The 15,575-nt window shown below is 37.3% G+C and overlaps 2 protein-coding genes across 2 annotated transcripts; one reads left to right on the forward strand and one right to left on the reverse strand.

The window, feature by feature from the left end:
- Positions 1 to 585: 585 nt before the first annotated feature.
- Positions 586 to 4,356, forward strand: LOC126609998 (uncharacterized). Its single transcript, XM_050277930.1, has 5 exons — positions 586 to 738; positions 865 to 1,396; positions 1,808 to 2,306; positions 2,489 to 2,570; positions 3,915 to 4,356. Exons 1-5 carry the CDS (start codon positions 682 to 684, stop codon positions 4,137 to 4,139), a joined length of 1,395 nt encoding a protein of 464 aa, XP_050133887.1. The 5' UTR covers positions 586 to 681; the 3' UTR covers positions 4,140 to 4,356.
- A 4,633-nt stretch (positions 4,357 to 8,989) lies between these two features.
- LOC126612185 (alanine aminotransferase 2, mitochondrial-like) lies at positions 8,990 to 15,439 on the reverse strand. The gene is made up of 15 exons (XM_050280531.1): positions 14,892 to 15,439; positions 12,642 to 12,692; positions 12,500 to 12,550; positions 12,338 to 12,403; positions 12,193 to 12,254; positions 11,973 to 12,051; positions 11,763 to 11,867; positions 11,553 to 11,663; positions 11,172 to 11,309; positions 10,965 to 11,039; positions 10,721 to 10,841; positions 10,470 to 10,624; positions 9,992 to 10,066; positions 9,690 to 9,893; positions 8,990 to 9,340 (listed from the first exon to the last, which is right to left on the reverse strand). The coding sequence occupies exons 1-15, from the start codon at positions 14,985 to 14,987 to the stop codon at positions 9,224 to 9,226; spliced, it is 1,506 nt and encodes a 501-aa protein (XP_050136488.1). The 5' UTR covers positions 14,988 to 15,439; the 3' UTR covers positions 8,990 to 9,223.
- Positions 15,440 to 15,575: the final 136 nt, after the last annotated feature.

Here is a 15,575-nt window from a genome sequence, read left to right on the forward strand (position 1 = left end):
TTCAAATAATGTGGATATTCATATCAAATGCCACCTAAGGTGGTATGAAAATGTGGTACACAAATATGATATGAATATTATTACTTTAAACTGATTTCCTTACTATGTGAATGATTAGTTACAACTGTTATCTCTCTAGCTATGTGAATGATAGTTGTCCAATTACATTCTTACACTTACTACCCTCCCTCAATCAACTGGGAAACCCAATTTGTTAAGATGGTATCAGAGCAGATTGTTTCACGTATGAAATCAAATGGCCACATACGCTCCACGTCATCCCATTATGCTATCCACGTGTTGAGTTTGAAAATTCGCCACACGTGAGAGGCGTGTTGAGAATGAGTCCCACGTTGATAGGAGGAATGATTTTGCAATGATTTATAAGAGATTGAACAACTCCTCATATTATCAATTAATTTTATGATGAAACCAACTTCATTCGAGTCACAAAAACAATTTAGCAACTTGGGAGCAGTCAATGCTTTTATACTCTGCTTCAAATTTGCTGTTCACTGAGTCATTTTCTTATGAAAAAGTGTTTTATAATTTTACCCAAATGGTGGAGGAGATAGACACAGCTCTTGTCCAAGATACCAAAAAGTATTGACTCCACAAAGAGAAGCATCCCATCCACATCCACAAAGCCCCCACCCTCTCTCTCTCTCTCTCTCTCTCTCCATGGATCTCACAAGCCCCAGATGCTTTCAACCTCCATCTTTTATCTCATCCAGTGGGGTAAATATCCCACATTTGGTTTTTTCCTATTACCTTTATTTTGTTTTTACATTTGCCCATAAGGGTTTTAATTACTCTTCCTTGTTTACCTTTTTCTTCCTGTTGTTTTTGGTGTTTGTGATTCAGGAACCGCCATTGGAGAGCAACCCAAGCTTCTATGGAAAAACCAGTAACAACCCATTTGCTGACACATTTCCAGACCCTCTCTGCAAGCTCAACCTAAAGGAAACCTCTGATTTTGTCAAGTCACTCCCAGTCCCAAGCAATGTCACGTCAGTACAGCGGAGGGAGGGAGGAGTGAGCTCTGTGACACAAAGGAGAGCAGTAGAAGCTCCTCCCACTCCTGGAAGGCCAGTTTTCAGCTTCTCAGTTGGCAACTTTTCGAGAAAGAGCTTTCCTTCAAAGTGGGATGATGCTGAGAAGTGGCTCATAAGCACTTCCTGCCATGAATCTCCTGCTCACACCATCAAGCCACAATCAGATTCCACAAATATTTTTAACCCAAAACAATGTGAGGTTTTTGCTGAAAAATCCAGGGTCACAGAGGATAAGGTCTCAAAGGTGGTCTCAAGCTTCCAAAGATGTGTTTCTCTGAACAATTATCGATCTGCCAGAGCTTTCAATGGGGTCTCAACCTCAGCTGATGTGCTTCTAAAAGGTTAAATATTTTACTTCAACTTTTGTGGAAGCTTCTCACCTGTTGGTGTTTACATCGCATGCCCCCCTTTTTGTTCCACTTTCATCTTCCCCGGGGTGGGAGTGGGGGGGGGGGGGGGGTGGTGGTGGGAAGGAATTGAACTCGGGTGCATGGGCGAATGTACCAATGTAGAATCTAGTTTTTACCTTGTATCTTTCAATTTCTGGAAAACACACAAGAAATGTTCTACTTAATCAGTGAAGGGTTTACTAAGTATCTGCTTATGCAAAGAGAATTCGAGTCTTTAAATCTTCTAGCTGAAATACTTACTGTTACATTGAAATTGCTTAATTTTGATCATAACCAAATTTCTATGAACTGAGTTAATTTGTATTACAAAACTGAAATTTGGGTTTTGTTTTGTTTGTGCAGATAAGTTTGTCAACGACATAGAACCAATTTTACCCAATTCCAGGTACTTAGAGCCAACTAAAGAAGGCTTTCTATTCAAAAACTCGGCCTGTGATGCCATAAAAGATGCAGGCAGCGGCACAGAAGAGGCTCATCATGTACACCATCGAGATGTCGGCACAGAGATGACTCCTCTTGGAAGCTCCACAACTTCGAGGTGCCCTACGCCGTTCAAGTGCTCATCTCCCGCGCGCCACAACACGCCTGCAAATAGGTCAGGGTCATTGGCAATGGGGCACTCTAGCAGCACCAACAACACCATTGACATTGCCCAGCTGCAGGAGTGCCTCGGGACACAGTACGATTCAGTTCAATCGAACTGGAGCTCAAGGGAAGAAGAGGAAGTGGAAATATCGAAGAGCTTGAGACATTTCGAAACAAGCAATCCGTGGGGAGAGAGAATTTCTGAAATTAGAGCTGCTGCATGGGAAGGGGAAGAAAATAACAAATGCTGCCTTAGGTAATAACTGGATGTTAAACCACATTTCTTTTGAGTTTTAAGAGTAGTTTTGCAAGTGCTGGGTAAGGCCTTCATTTTCGATGCACTCCATCTAGGGTTTAAAACCTCTCCCCGTCTTTTACTCAAACTAAGAATAGTAATATCGCTTGTAATAAAAAAATGAATGTGTTTTTAATGTACAGGTATCAGAGAGAAGAAGCAAAAATCCAAGCTTGGGTCAACCTCCAAAGTGCAAAAGCAGAAGCTCAGTCAAGAAAGCTTGAGGTACTTTTGTCATTCTGCCATTATATCCTTGGTGGAATCTTACTCTAGCAGGTTTTTGTTCTTTTAACCATTTGTTGCTTTTGCATGGCAATTCAAATGCAAGCATTACAAACATGAGATGTGAACTTGAATACTGATGTTGCCTCCCTTTGCTGTTTTTGTGTATGATTTTCTATTAGCATAGGGAAATAATTGGAAAATATACACAAGTTGAACTGGTTATAAACGTTTAATAAAAAATTAAAAAACCCCGAATAACACTAAGACGTCACGTCAGTAAAGGGGCACACAGACCCTGGTTTAAATACGGCTTATTCTTGGGTGGTAAAATGATTTTCACACATATTTTCTGCTTATACACCCGGTTTAATTTTATCCATTGATTCTCCTTTAATTTACTCAATACAAAGACCACAAATAAAGTATGCTGAAATCATTTTCCTTCTCGATTTAGTGATCCTCTAATTCTATTTTTGATTAAAAACTTATAATATTTTCTATTTGTGTATTTACTATAATAATTTTCTAACTATTGTAGATTCCATATGATGAAACCATGAGCTGGCATTTCAAGTTATAGTGCACTTTTGCTATTTGGTTATCGAACATATTACTAAGTGGTTGCATTGTCAAACTGCAATGGTAGGAAGTGCATTACTATATTGGTTCTGGTTGGATTAAGGTTATTGTTTTGTTGGCATCCTACTTCTCGAGCCACCCGTCGCTCTTGGATGCTACTCTTCTTTTGTATTTTACACTGGACTCTGGTCCACTTCCATTGAAGTGCGTTTTGCTTTATATAATGTGTAGTTTCTATGCATGCCAAACCTTTAAAGCAAAGAAGAAAGCTAGAAGTCATCACCCCCACATTTTAATACTAGCAAGTAGCATTCCCATGTGGAAGTAGCAGCATTTACAAATCCATAGGGAATTGGAGAGTATTTACTTTAATTGGGTTGGAAGCTTGGTTTTTTGTTCTTTCCTAAATTCATTATAGATTACTGAAGAGGGCACCATTCAGTATTCAGTATTATAGTCACACTATTATGTAACGTCATCAATTCATTATTGTTATAACTTGGATTTTTATTTGTTAATACCATACTCTATATGTCCATGACCTATGAATCATGTCCAATTTAGAAACAACACATGGCAGTGTGGCGGTCACCCTAAAATTTTTCTCTTTTTTATGCAATTAATACTCTACTTTAACTTGCCTACATAGTGGGAGCTCATCCACTCTACACAATGTAGTCACGCTCACGTCTGCAAATTTCTCCCTTTTCACTTGAACTTCATTGTAGTTAACTGGCAGATGCATTTTTTTGTATTGGATTATAGGTGAAAATACAGAAGATGAGATCAAACCTGGAGGAGAAGCTGATGACGAGGATGGCAGTAGTGCATAGAAAAGCTGAGGAGTGGAGAGCAACAGCGAGGCAGCAGCACTCTGAACAAATCCACAAGGGCACCAACAATGCACACAAAATGATCACAAATAGGCACAACCCGCATTTTTCTGGCCACATTTCTTGCGGCTGCTTCCCTTGCAGTAACATTAAGTAACAATCGAGGTCATCAAAGAAAAAAATGCAAAAAATATATATTTCTTAATTTGTACTACTACTTAGTCTCACAGATAAATCAGAACTACATATTTTTAGAATGAGGCTCCATTGTAAGTCCAAAAAAGAGCAGTAGTGGCTGCAACACTAGGTCATTTTTTTTTTCGTTACATGGGGAAATCGAATCTGAATTAGAATCTACAATTTACTTACGAACAGGGAGAGCGATTTTCGTATTCCTGCTCTTCCACCTGTGCCTTGTGTGAGGATTGAATAAATAAAGGAGGATTGATAGGTGTGAAGTGCATATAGGCGTGAGTGTAACCATCACTACTTGGGGTTGTTTTCGGCACAATCGGATCGAAAACAAGGTTTCCAATTTCCAATCCAAAAAGTTTAGATCGGATGGAAACACTTTTTTAATTCGGATGTTTCGGAAATATTTAGATTAGAAATTTTATGGCGGAATTGTAAATACAAACTTGCACCCCCAATCACTACCAATGAACAATGTCTTAAACAAGTATTAAAGGATAACCTGTAAATGACATTTCATTAATCCAATATTTGGTTAAGAGCATTTATCTTTATACATGAAGTATTGAGTCTAATTTTTTTACTTTTCAATATTGCTTGTATAAAGAATTTGTGTTTTTTGGTTCAAGTAAAGACTATTGATGGAAGTAGTAATCTTGCATGTGCTTATATGTAATTTGGCTACTCTTTATATTGTCAATTGATTTTACGGTGAAACCATAACTTTCTTCATCGTATTAGAGCCAGTTGTATCACATGTGAAGCCCAACGGCCACACACTTTCCACACCACCCCATTAGTATTGTCCACGTGTTAGGCTAGAAAATTTCCCACACATGAGTGAATTCCACATTAGTAGGAGTAACCTTACATGTGTCTTCAAGTAGTTATCAAACGATGGTAATGACCCCAAAAACAAATTAAGGCCAAACTGAAACACATTTTCTTCTTCTTATTAATGACTTGACATTTATGGCTCATTTACTAATTCGTAATCAGATTGAGAGTAATTGAATTGAGGAGGAATTGGAATGAGATGGAATCAAAATTAGATTTCTGTTGAAGTTATTTACTAAAACTGTCTAAAATCGAAGTACAAATGATGCATATTCTATATTAGTTGTTTACCAGTTCACATGAATCAGAATCAAAAATAGTTTGATTACTAAAATACCCTTGTACAAAACATATTTAAATTTTATTTAACTAATTAATAATACAATTATTTATCATAAAAAAGCCTTTAATAATACAATTATTAAAGCATGCCAATCCTATGAACGCCTTCAATTACACAACGAAATTAACGCATGCCCTCCCCCTCCTCTCCTCACCCTCTAAAAATCCCCATCTTTCTTCCCTCCTTCTTCCCTTCTAATTCTCCTTCTTCTCCTCCGATTATTCTCTCTTCTTCCAAATAACTAACTAATTCCAAATATTTATTTATTATATTGGTTGTGGATGCAAATTTCCGCCTTCCTTTGATCGACAAATATGCACCTACAAAATAATAACACCTAAGATTAAGGCCAAAAGCCTCACGTACCCACAATGAATTGGGGTGGGGGGGGGGAGAGAGCTTTGGCCGAAAAACCAAAGTTAGAATTCTGAAAAGAAAAAAAATGTGTTTGAGTGTTTGTGGGTAGCAAAAAGCCTCTTTAAGGGTAGCTCAAGCTTACTGAATTTTGGAGATAAAGTGTGTATTTATAGGAGAGGAGGAGGAAGTGGGCCAGCCCTTTAGGGTTTAAGGGTGGCCGACCCTAGGGTGGAATTTGGGTGAGAATATTCCAAGATATTTGTGTAAATAAATATCTTAGAGTAATTAGGTAAATATCATAAATAAATGAGATTATGATTACTGACTTGAAAGAGGTTTTTCTGATTAGGAATGTATTTATGATAAGAATAAGGTATTATTCTATCATAAATACCTTTAACTTTTCATATAGGCATGGGTGCCTTGAGCAGTCGTTGATCTCTGCCTCCTCTACTTCGGCTGCACATGGTGAATGGGGCTACTCCCTGCTCATTTAATAGGGGTAGTATTGTATTTCTTGAGAAATAATCCACGTGTCAACTTCATGATTTTTGGGATTATTTTTAGCTCCACATTGGTCCTTTGTCTCTGTCTCTCTCTTGTGTCTGCTTCTTCATTGGGTTTTGATTTGAAACCTGAAGGTGCTGGGTGCTTTGCCACAAAGACAACATCATTAAAAAGGCTGGAAGGAGAGGAGATAATGGTATATTGGGTAGAAAAAAATTGATTCCGGCTTGAGGCTTTCTTCTGGAATCCAAATACCACCTATTGGTTGGTAATTTGATTCCAGGTAAATCGGGGATCTGATTCCCTATTTTCGATGGGCCCCACATACAATTTCATTCACCCAATGTTAGTAAACACTTGAATCACCTGGAATGAGTACAATTCTCATTCCTCTCACTTCATTCCCCTTAGGTAACTTGTAGCTCGAGTTATTGAAACCATATATTTATTTGCATTCGAGGTCTTATATATATACTTTTTGCACCGGAGTCCCAATTACAATTTTCCCCCTTTTTTTAGTATACTTTAAATAAAGATCACATGAGAGCAGAAGGTTAGAGTGGACTCGGAAAACATTCGAAGCCTGCAAAGGCAAAGTGTGGAAAGCAGTGCTGTCCCCATGCTGTTTCTTTGTTATTTGGCTTGTTGGCTTATTATCCCCGGAATCTAAGAACACCACAATATCTTCCTCCTGCCATTGTTGGAACTTGGAACCTCTGGGACCAACCTGTAACCCATCTACATGCATGCAGCCATGCACGAGAAGAAAGAACAGGATATATACTTTTTACCACTAGCAAATGGCAAAGAGAGATTTTGGCACAATAATAATTTGATTTCTTTATGTGCGCAAGGAGTCCAAAGGTTTGATAACTTTTGATGATAAAAGCTGCACCAGTTTGTCTTAAATGACCTAACTATTTCAAATGTGATTGCTTTTCTGGTCACTCTTGCAGTTGCAGCAAAAGGTTGGCGATTGGGACTTGTAAGATAGGATTTGTAATTTATTTATAAGGATCAGTGAGATAAATTATTTTATTTTGGACTTATAACTTATCTTGTCCAGTTCTGTTCATCTCATATTTTGACACAACAAACAATGAATTGGACTCAATTTTATTTTAATTGATCACAACCTATTCCATCCAGCCCACTAAACGAGATCTTAAAGTTTTTGAGTCTAATATTGGTTAGCAAGTTTAGTAATTTTATGTTTGCGGAGATAAACTTACATATAACATTGTATCACAATGGTGATGACTCATTCTCTTGAAGTTGTATTGGTGGTATTTGTTGGGGGAAAGGGATCCTCTCCGAATCTCTTCCTCTTGATCCATCAAGTTTGAGGATCCGAAGCGTTGAAATTTGATTCAACGACTACAAACAGGGGCCCACTTTAAAAGTTATAATAACTTTAGTCATTTGATGAAATGGTGGATTAAGAGGAAGGAATCTGAAGATGATCCCTTTCCTTCGTTGGACCACTACTTGGTCTTCATAATTGAGTTTGACTCATATATTAACACCAATATACAATAGAAAAGCTTCTCTCAAAAGTCGTATATATATGGGTTAGAATCCAGAAACACATGCTTTTGACACATATTTTGACTCTCATTTTGTAGAAGCTCATTTTATGAATTTAAACGATTCGAAATGTGAATCCAGAAAAACATGCTTTTGACACATATTTTGACTCTCATTTTGTAGAAGCTCATTTTATGAATTTAAACGATTCGAAATGTATATAGTTTAGTGCATCATTCATAAATCATCCTTAAAAAATTAGATAAATCCAAAATCACTAAGACATTTATTTATAGTGAAGGAGATGAACAAACATGGTTCTAAAAAACACCAAATTTATTCCAACGGTCATATAGTGTTTGATTTTGGGTATTTTTAGTAGACATAATATTTGAGGTAATAAAAGATAAACGGTTGAATCATTGGAACATATTACAGAGTGAGCTCCACAAAAATGTGTCCCTGAATCCTAACCATGTATATAATGGTGGCAACGTGTATTCTTTGATTTGTATTAATTCTACTGAGTCATAGGGTTTAGCCATTAGTGAAGAACACCTAACATAGAACGAGTTCACCATCATTTAGCGTGCCAAACCAATAATACATTATCACGTAGAGAAAAATTTATACATGACAATGCATTATTAAAATAAAAGACATCATGTGACGATGAGCTCGTTCTATATAAGTTTTTTTTTTTTTTCTATTGTCCACGTGCAAAACCCTCATAAGAAGCCAGTAAGGCATGACCATCAACTTTAAGGACCAATAACTTTAAATTTTGACTACTTAAAGATGTGATATTTTAATTACCCCCTTTGATTGCTACCTCAGTGTATAACTGTTTTTTTGATTGCTACCTCAGTGTATAACTGTTTAATCATGAAGATGAAAAGGACCCGTCACCAACGACGTTGTTTGCCCCGACTCTGAAGAAAATATCTAATGGAGATGTATGAGTGAAATAGAAAGAGTGATGACATTCTCTTTGGGCATTGGCTTTGAAAGCATGGTGCCATGTTTCCTGGTCTTCCAAATTTCTTAAACCATGTTAGTTTAATTTTAGTGGTTGTTTGTTTAGTGGGGTTTCGGTTACAATGCCACTCAACAGTACCAGTTATATGCAAAGACTAACCGTTGGAAGGATTCATTAGATTCATATATCCATGGTTTAGTAATTAATATTTCAGACCACTTAAATGATACGTACCATGTAAGAAAAATTGTTGTTCGGTGTGCCATTAGTGAAAAAGTTCTGTAATTTATTGAAGATCTGTAAAATCATGATATGCCATTCAAACCAGTAAAAGCCTTGTACGGAAAAGATATTATTCTCATAACATCCAGTTCGACTGTACTGAACATGTTTATCCACTACAAGAACAAAAGATTACAAGGTCTTGACATAAATGTTCATCTCTATTGAACGAAAAGCCTATGGCGCTTAACCTGAAAGATCAAACCACTCGGGTTTTCTAGTCGTGGAACTCGTCCATGAACGACTTGTGGAAGTCTGTCAGACGGGTGACAATGGCTGGAATTTTATCCTCTTGAGGCAATATAGTGCATCTGAAATGCCAGGTGCCCGGAACCTGTCACAGTGCAAAGGAAACAATCTTCAGTTAACTGCTCAACATGACAGTCGTTTAATCTTAATCAACAAAATGATGGGTTTGTCAACTTCTTATAGTTTTGTTGAATTAAACGCGGTCCTATTCAATCACCAGCACTTTATGGACCGTAATTTTGCATCCCTTAAAACACTCAAAATTCAAATATTTCACTGTTCTGCCATGAGGTTTACTTGTCATTGTTGCTTAGAAAATATAGAAGGCAAGGATAATATCGTATTACCACTTGATAGGTTGCATAATATTTTCAATTTAGGTGAGCAGCCATTCCTACCACGCTAAGTAACAGTACAAGAATAAATAAACTAACCTGCCCAAAACCAGAACCAGGAACGACCACAATGCCTGTGGCATTGAGAAGGCGGTGACAATAGAATGCATCGGGGGCTGTCGTTGCAGCCTCCGCTGCTTTAATTGCATTTTGAGGCAGGGTTATGCAGGGAAAGAGATACATTGCTCCTTCTGCTCTGTTGCATGTCACACCCTCTAAGCTGTTCAATGCTTCTTCTAATGCCTGCATTTCAAAAGAACCTCAGTCACGCTGTGCAAAAAATTTAACCAACTTCAGAAACTAATGTCATTCTATTGTATTTACTGTTTCATACTACTAACCTTCGCACGCCTTGCTAGGGATGACAGAATTCCATCCTTCTCGGCCAAATACATTTCATAGGATTCATCTCCAACCTGAATTCAACCAAGAAATTTCATCCATTAGAAAACAAACTGATTTGATTTACCAAGTCTAACATCAACTGAACTTCCAGATCCCCATGCCATGTGTAACAAATTTAAGTGAAATGACGAGAAAAATTGTACTCCTCCACAGCCCCAATGGCACCCTTAACAGAAGAACATGGTACAAAAATTTCTGATTTGGAATGTTTGAAAATTTATTAAATAATCAGTAAGCCTCAAAATGCCCCAGAACAAAGTGTCTGCCAAATGGTTTTAAACTAGTATGCCTTTTTTCCCATTTCGGACATTCCAATATTTGAACCTAACTACGATGCTAAATCCTCAATTCTCAATCCTAAACCCGAAATAATTTCTCTGAGAAAAGTTAAATACAAGATTATTACAAACTAACCTTTGGTGGACTCATGACAAGGCTTGCAAGAATTTGACCAGAGATATTAGAACAAAGATTTACGGATGCCATTTTGTATACTTGTTCCCTTACTTCAGGACTGATTCCAGTGACTTCCATGTAACCACCTCTTTTTCCACACTCCCCGTAGTACCCTACAGAAGAGAAAAAAAAATGACAAACTGTTCCGGGTTCATTAATTTCAACGAGCTCCTTGCCTTCTTGACGAACATAACGATCCACCAAATTACCTTTAGAGACTGATTGAAATGATACCAGAGAAATATCCTGCTCGCCATATCCCATAGATCGGGATACCTTCTTGAATGAATGAAACTCCTTATCAGGCACATAAACATTTTGTTGATAAACCTGTATAAATTCATTGAAACATGAGACCAGGAAGTAGCTATAGAAGTTTCTAACCACATTTACAGTTCTTCAACAATGTCACAAAGTAATTAAAGTAAATCTTCCAAACAAAAATCCATCTACCTCATCTGCCAGCAAAACAAGACCTTCTTGCTTGCAGAAGTCCACAATCTGCCGCTGGTTGTCCTCGGCAAGAACCTGCAGACAAGATACATAAAACTTAACCAATGACATTCCAGAATTAAGCACAAGATTCTCTTCCAACAGCACTCCTTAAGAAAATCAACTATTGACAAGGAATTTTCTGATTAAAAGCAACTCATATCTCACCTGTCCTGTTGGGTTGCCTGGATTTATCACAACCAAGGCCCTTACATTGATACCCTTGGACTTTGCATCCTCCAATTGCTTCTTCAACTCAGAAGTTTCCAATCCCCACCCCGATGCCTCATCAAGAAAGTAGGGTACCTGCATAAACCAAGCCACAGATTTGAATTCTTACAATGATAAATGATACATATAGATAATATTTTCCAACTTCTAGTTTCTGGTAGTCATGTAACATCAATTTCCTAATGATCAGGCAATTCACTAATTAGTTCAATTAAAGCTCGAGTTTTAGCCAATAACAAGTTAGTCTTTCAGTAATTGAGTATAAATGCAAAACAATTTCTATCTATTGACATTTATCAAATGAATAACATGGCATACCAGTGTGCCACCGTGGAGGGCAATTGAAGCAGAGTACAAAGGGTATTGAGGAATGGGACAAAGAATCCCATCCTTCTCTGAACTTATCAGCAATTGCATCATCATATGGACCTGGAAAGAGAGAAAGGAGATGGTTATGAAGTGGAACTTGATATATTGAGGAACACCGTGACGCTACTAAAGTTGAACAGAAGGGAACTCAGGAGATACCGCAGGGCTTGCACCATCGGTTAAGAAAATATCATTTGGATCAGCAGGATATCCGTCACGAGCTTCATTTCCAGCAGCAATTGTATCACGTAAACCCTTGATACCCTGATGTCAAAGTAGGCGAAAAGGGTGAATGCATTATATGACATTTTGCTTATGAGTTTCGTCCAAGTTTTACAAATTTATGTGATGAAAAACCAACGATCTTACCTGACTGTGACTGTAAGCACCAGTTGCTCTTCCAGGAATTTGATCCAGAATCTGCCATGCCCGCTCTATTGCATCGGCACTGCAACGGATAACAAAGATATCAACAGAAAGATAAGATTTTAACTTCCAGGAAGCCTTCTCTATGAATTCTTTCTATTGAATTGAATAGGATTGTAGGACGCCTAAAAATATATTCTTATATGTTACAATTTTCCGATACCTGAACAAACCCTGTGTTTCGCTTTTGTCCAAGATGGCTGGATGGTCACACAATGCAAGAACCTGAAACAAAGATTGTAACGATTAAGGATTACATGAGATGTTTCAACATTCATGTTATCAACCATGTAGTCCACTAAACCAACCTCTCGGAAAAATGTTATCTGTTGCTGACCAAGAGACTGAGGATTTCCGATATTGCAGTAAAGAATCTGTATAACATATGTTCAGTGAGTACCCAAGTGAGAGAATGTCCTAAAAAATATAGATTCAATACTGTAACTCGTCAAAGGAGAAAGTAAACACACCTCATCAAAGGGATGAGAGCTGGGATTCGCCTTTAATTCTTCTTGTAACCTCTGTGACAGGAGGGCATTACAAAGGAGATTAAGATAAGGGAAAGAATTACTTCACTTTGATTCAGTCATAAATTTATGGTCATGTATGTACCTGGGCAAGGGCGACAATTTCACCTCGGACAGCATATTCACATTTCAAAACCTGAAAAAATTAGCAGTGAGGAGTGATAAATGGAGTAGAATATGTTCACCACTACTAAGGAATCAGGAAACAAATTTAAGTATTTGACTGTGAGAAACTAAAAACTAGATCAAATAACCAATTAATCTAATTATTACCCTCTTGAAAAATGAAAACAAATCGAGTTAATCTCATCAGAGCAACGAGTTAAATTTACTTTGTCAAAGGTTAAAATATAAAACAAAACTGAGGCTACTTAGTAGTACGATCGGATGGTATTCCTCTTCACGAGGTATTAGGTTTGAATCTCATGGATATTGAATTTGATATCAAATTAGGTTGTCAAGTCACACAGAACTCCCACGTTTGTTTAGCGTAAGATAGATCGTTTTACTAAAAAAAACTGAGGTCAAGAATAAGAGAGCCAGTGATGTAACAATGTCTGGGCTGAAATAAAATAGAAAATAGAAAATTAAAAATTCCCAATATACCGTAGATCCACGATTCATGATCCATCAATCTTATAACTATTAGTTAATAATAATAATAATAATAATAATTAATTTTTAAGAGAAAAATATGAAATCTAAAGACGAAGGAAACTATATAGATTAAAGGGTTAATCTCAGTTTACTATCCTTAAATTTTGTGATTTTCAACATTTAGTACATGAAATTTTTTTGTCCCAAAATCATATCTAAAGTGTTAATTTTGAAACAGTCTCATACATCTTTTAATCTGGTTATTAAGTCTCATGTTAATAGATTACACGTTCATGTGAACAATAATTAAGCGTTACGTGTCAATAAAAGTCCTATGTGGATATTAAAAATTAAAAATTACAAAAAAATAAGGTCATGAGTCATGACGTTCTTGTGGACAAGGAAGAAAATATCGGTAATATCAGAAATATCGGTAGTCCGAAAACACGAAAATATCGATGGAAATATCGGGATAATATCGATATCGATAAAAATTACATGGAAACCACGGAAATTGTAAGAAAAACTTGGAAATTTTTAATGAAACTTTGCAGGATGTTTATTTAGTCAATTATCTATTAGTTTATCACAAAAAATTGGAAGGAAATGCATTACATGATGGATTTAACTGATTTAAGTTGATTATATAGCGAGCTGGCAAACATTGTGAGTGTAGAAAATATGTAGTAATTAATGAAAGAAGTTTAAACACACCATAATCATTTATATATAATTAATTAGTACAATATTGGGAGGTTTTATTTAGGATATTAAAAAAAGAAAAGAAAAAGGGAAGTGAATAAAATGATGAAGAATAATGTGCCGAATTTGACACTGGTTTTCCGGCCAAACCACGGCGAGTTGGCCGGCGTGCAAGGTATCAATCTCTTCGTCTCGTCGAGTAGTACAACTTACAACTTTCCTTTTTGTTTCACTCAATTTCGTTGAGTATTGAAAAAGTTACTCATTTGAATCTTACCCAGTTTCCGGCGACCTCAGTGACTTTCGAGGACTTTTCCGGCCAAACCACGATGATTCAGATGTCGTGTGAGGTACCATTCTCTTCGTCTCTTCGAGGGCTACAACTTTCGTTTTTGTCTTGCTTGATTTTGTTGCGTTTTGACAAAGTTATGGCCGTTTAAAGTGGGTGTGGATTCCGGCCGAAATTCCTAGTTTCTTCCTTGGTTGAGTCCCACATCGCCCATGCGAGGGCAGTGAGCAAGCAAGAAGGCCTATAATAGCCATATTCCCAAGCTGAGAAAGGCATGTCTTGGTTGGTCTTTGGGCTATGATCAAGTGTAGTATGTGTTGAGATTTCTCAACATTTTAAAGTATTTTTTAATATTATATCGCTATATTGTCGATAATTTTGAAAATATCACGATATTATCGATAATATTGCGATATTTTGATGAAAATTATTTGGATAGTTAAAAAAATATCGAACCTCCAAAAAAATGATAATATCGGTGAAATATTGTTGATATTATCGATTTTTTCTTCCTTGCTTGTGGACAATAATTTTTAATTTTGTACATCCATCCTCTGCACATGTGGACAAAAAAAAAGGTCATTCTTCCTCAAATACCCAACCTCTGCAACATCCATCCTTCCCTCACCCCCCCCCACCGGCGCGACATAAACACAACAATTAAGCATACAAACCGAACCCAGAAAACCAAATGAACAAATCCGACGCCGTTTTATCAATCAGAATTTCAGAGTTGTGGAAATGGACCTTCGGAAATGGCGGTTTAAATTTCGGCGCATTTGAGGACGACGTTATGATCATTACCGCCTTCTTCCTCCTCGATGAGGTAATCGTTGTACCCATTTTTGCCAGTGCCGCCGAAATTGGAGTCCCGGTCGCCGCCTGGGGAAAGCTTAACCTGCGAAACGTACATCCACTGGACCAAGGAGAAGGCGATGCCGATCACCGCGCACAGCGGAATCAAAATCTCGGCCCCGAGATCTAGGAGTATCGTCGCCCCCATAACTTCGAGATCTCCGCCCCAAGATCTGAGAGTATCACCGTGCACAGCCAATCACCGCTCCTTCGAGCTCACGGGGCCGTCGAAGAAAATGAGGGTTGAGTGGGTGGAGTCGAAGAGGGAGGGGGAAGGATGGATGTGCAGAGGAGAGAAGGGAGGGGAGGGGGGGTCGGGGGTTTGAGGAAGAAGACTTTTTTTATTTTAAAATTAAATTTTTTTTTTTAATGTTTAATGTTTATTTTTATTTTTAATGTCTACATGGGACCGTCCTTTATTGATTGACACGTGATTAGTTAAGGGAGACTTGACAGTCAGATTAATGAATATATAAGATTGTCTTAAAATTAACATTTTAAGTATGACTTTTGGATGAAATTAACATTTTAAGTAGGCCTAATCGGATAAATGGTCCTCATGGTCATAAAGTATTC

Source organism: Malus sylvestris, chromosome 17, assembly GCF_916048215.2.
Source record: "Malus sylvestris chromosome 17, drMalSylv7.2, whole genome shotgun sequence".
Lineage (NCBI taxonomy): Eukaryota > Viridiplantae > Streptophyta > Magnoliopsida > Rosales > Rosaceae > Malus > Malus sylvestris.

Coding starts and splice junctions, on each gene's coding strand:
- LOC126609998 (XM_050277930.1), top strand. CDS start 682: ATGGATCTCACAAGCCCCAGATGCTTTCAACCTCCATCTTTTATCTCA. Junction 739..864: donor CTTTTATCTCATCCAGTGGG/GTAAATATCCCA, acceptor TTTGTGATTCAG/GAACCGCCATTGGAGAGCAA. Junction 1,397..1,807: donor AGCTGATGTGCTTCTAAAAG/GTTAAATATTTT, acceptor TTGTTTGTGCAG/ATAAGTTTGTCAACGACATA.
- LOC126612185 (XM_050280531.1), bottom strand. CDS start 14,987: ATGGGTACAACGATTACCTCATCGAGGAGGAAGAAGGCGGTAATGATC. Junction 11,868..11,972: donor GTGCTTACAGTCACAGTCAG/GTAAGATCGTTG, acceptor CTTTGACATCAG/GGTATCAAGGGTTTACGTGA. Junction 9,341..9,689: donor CTGGTTCTGGTTTTGGGCAG/GTTAGTTTATTT, acceptor GCACTGTGACAG/GTTCCGGGCACCTGGCATTT.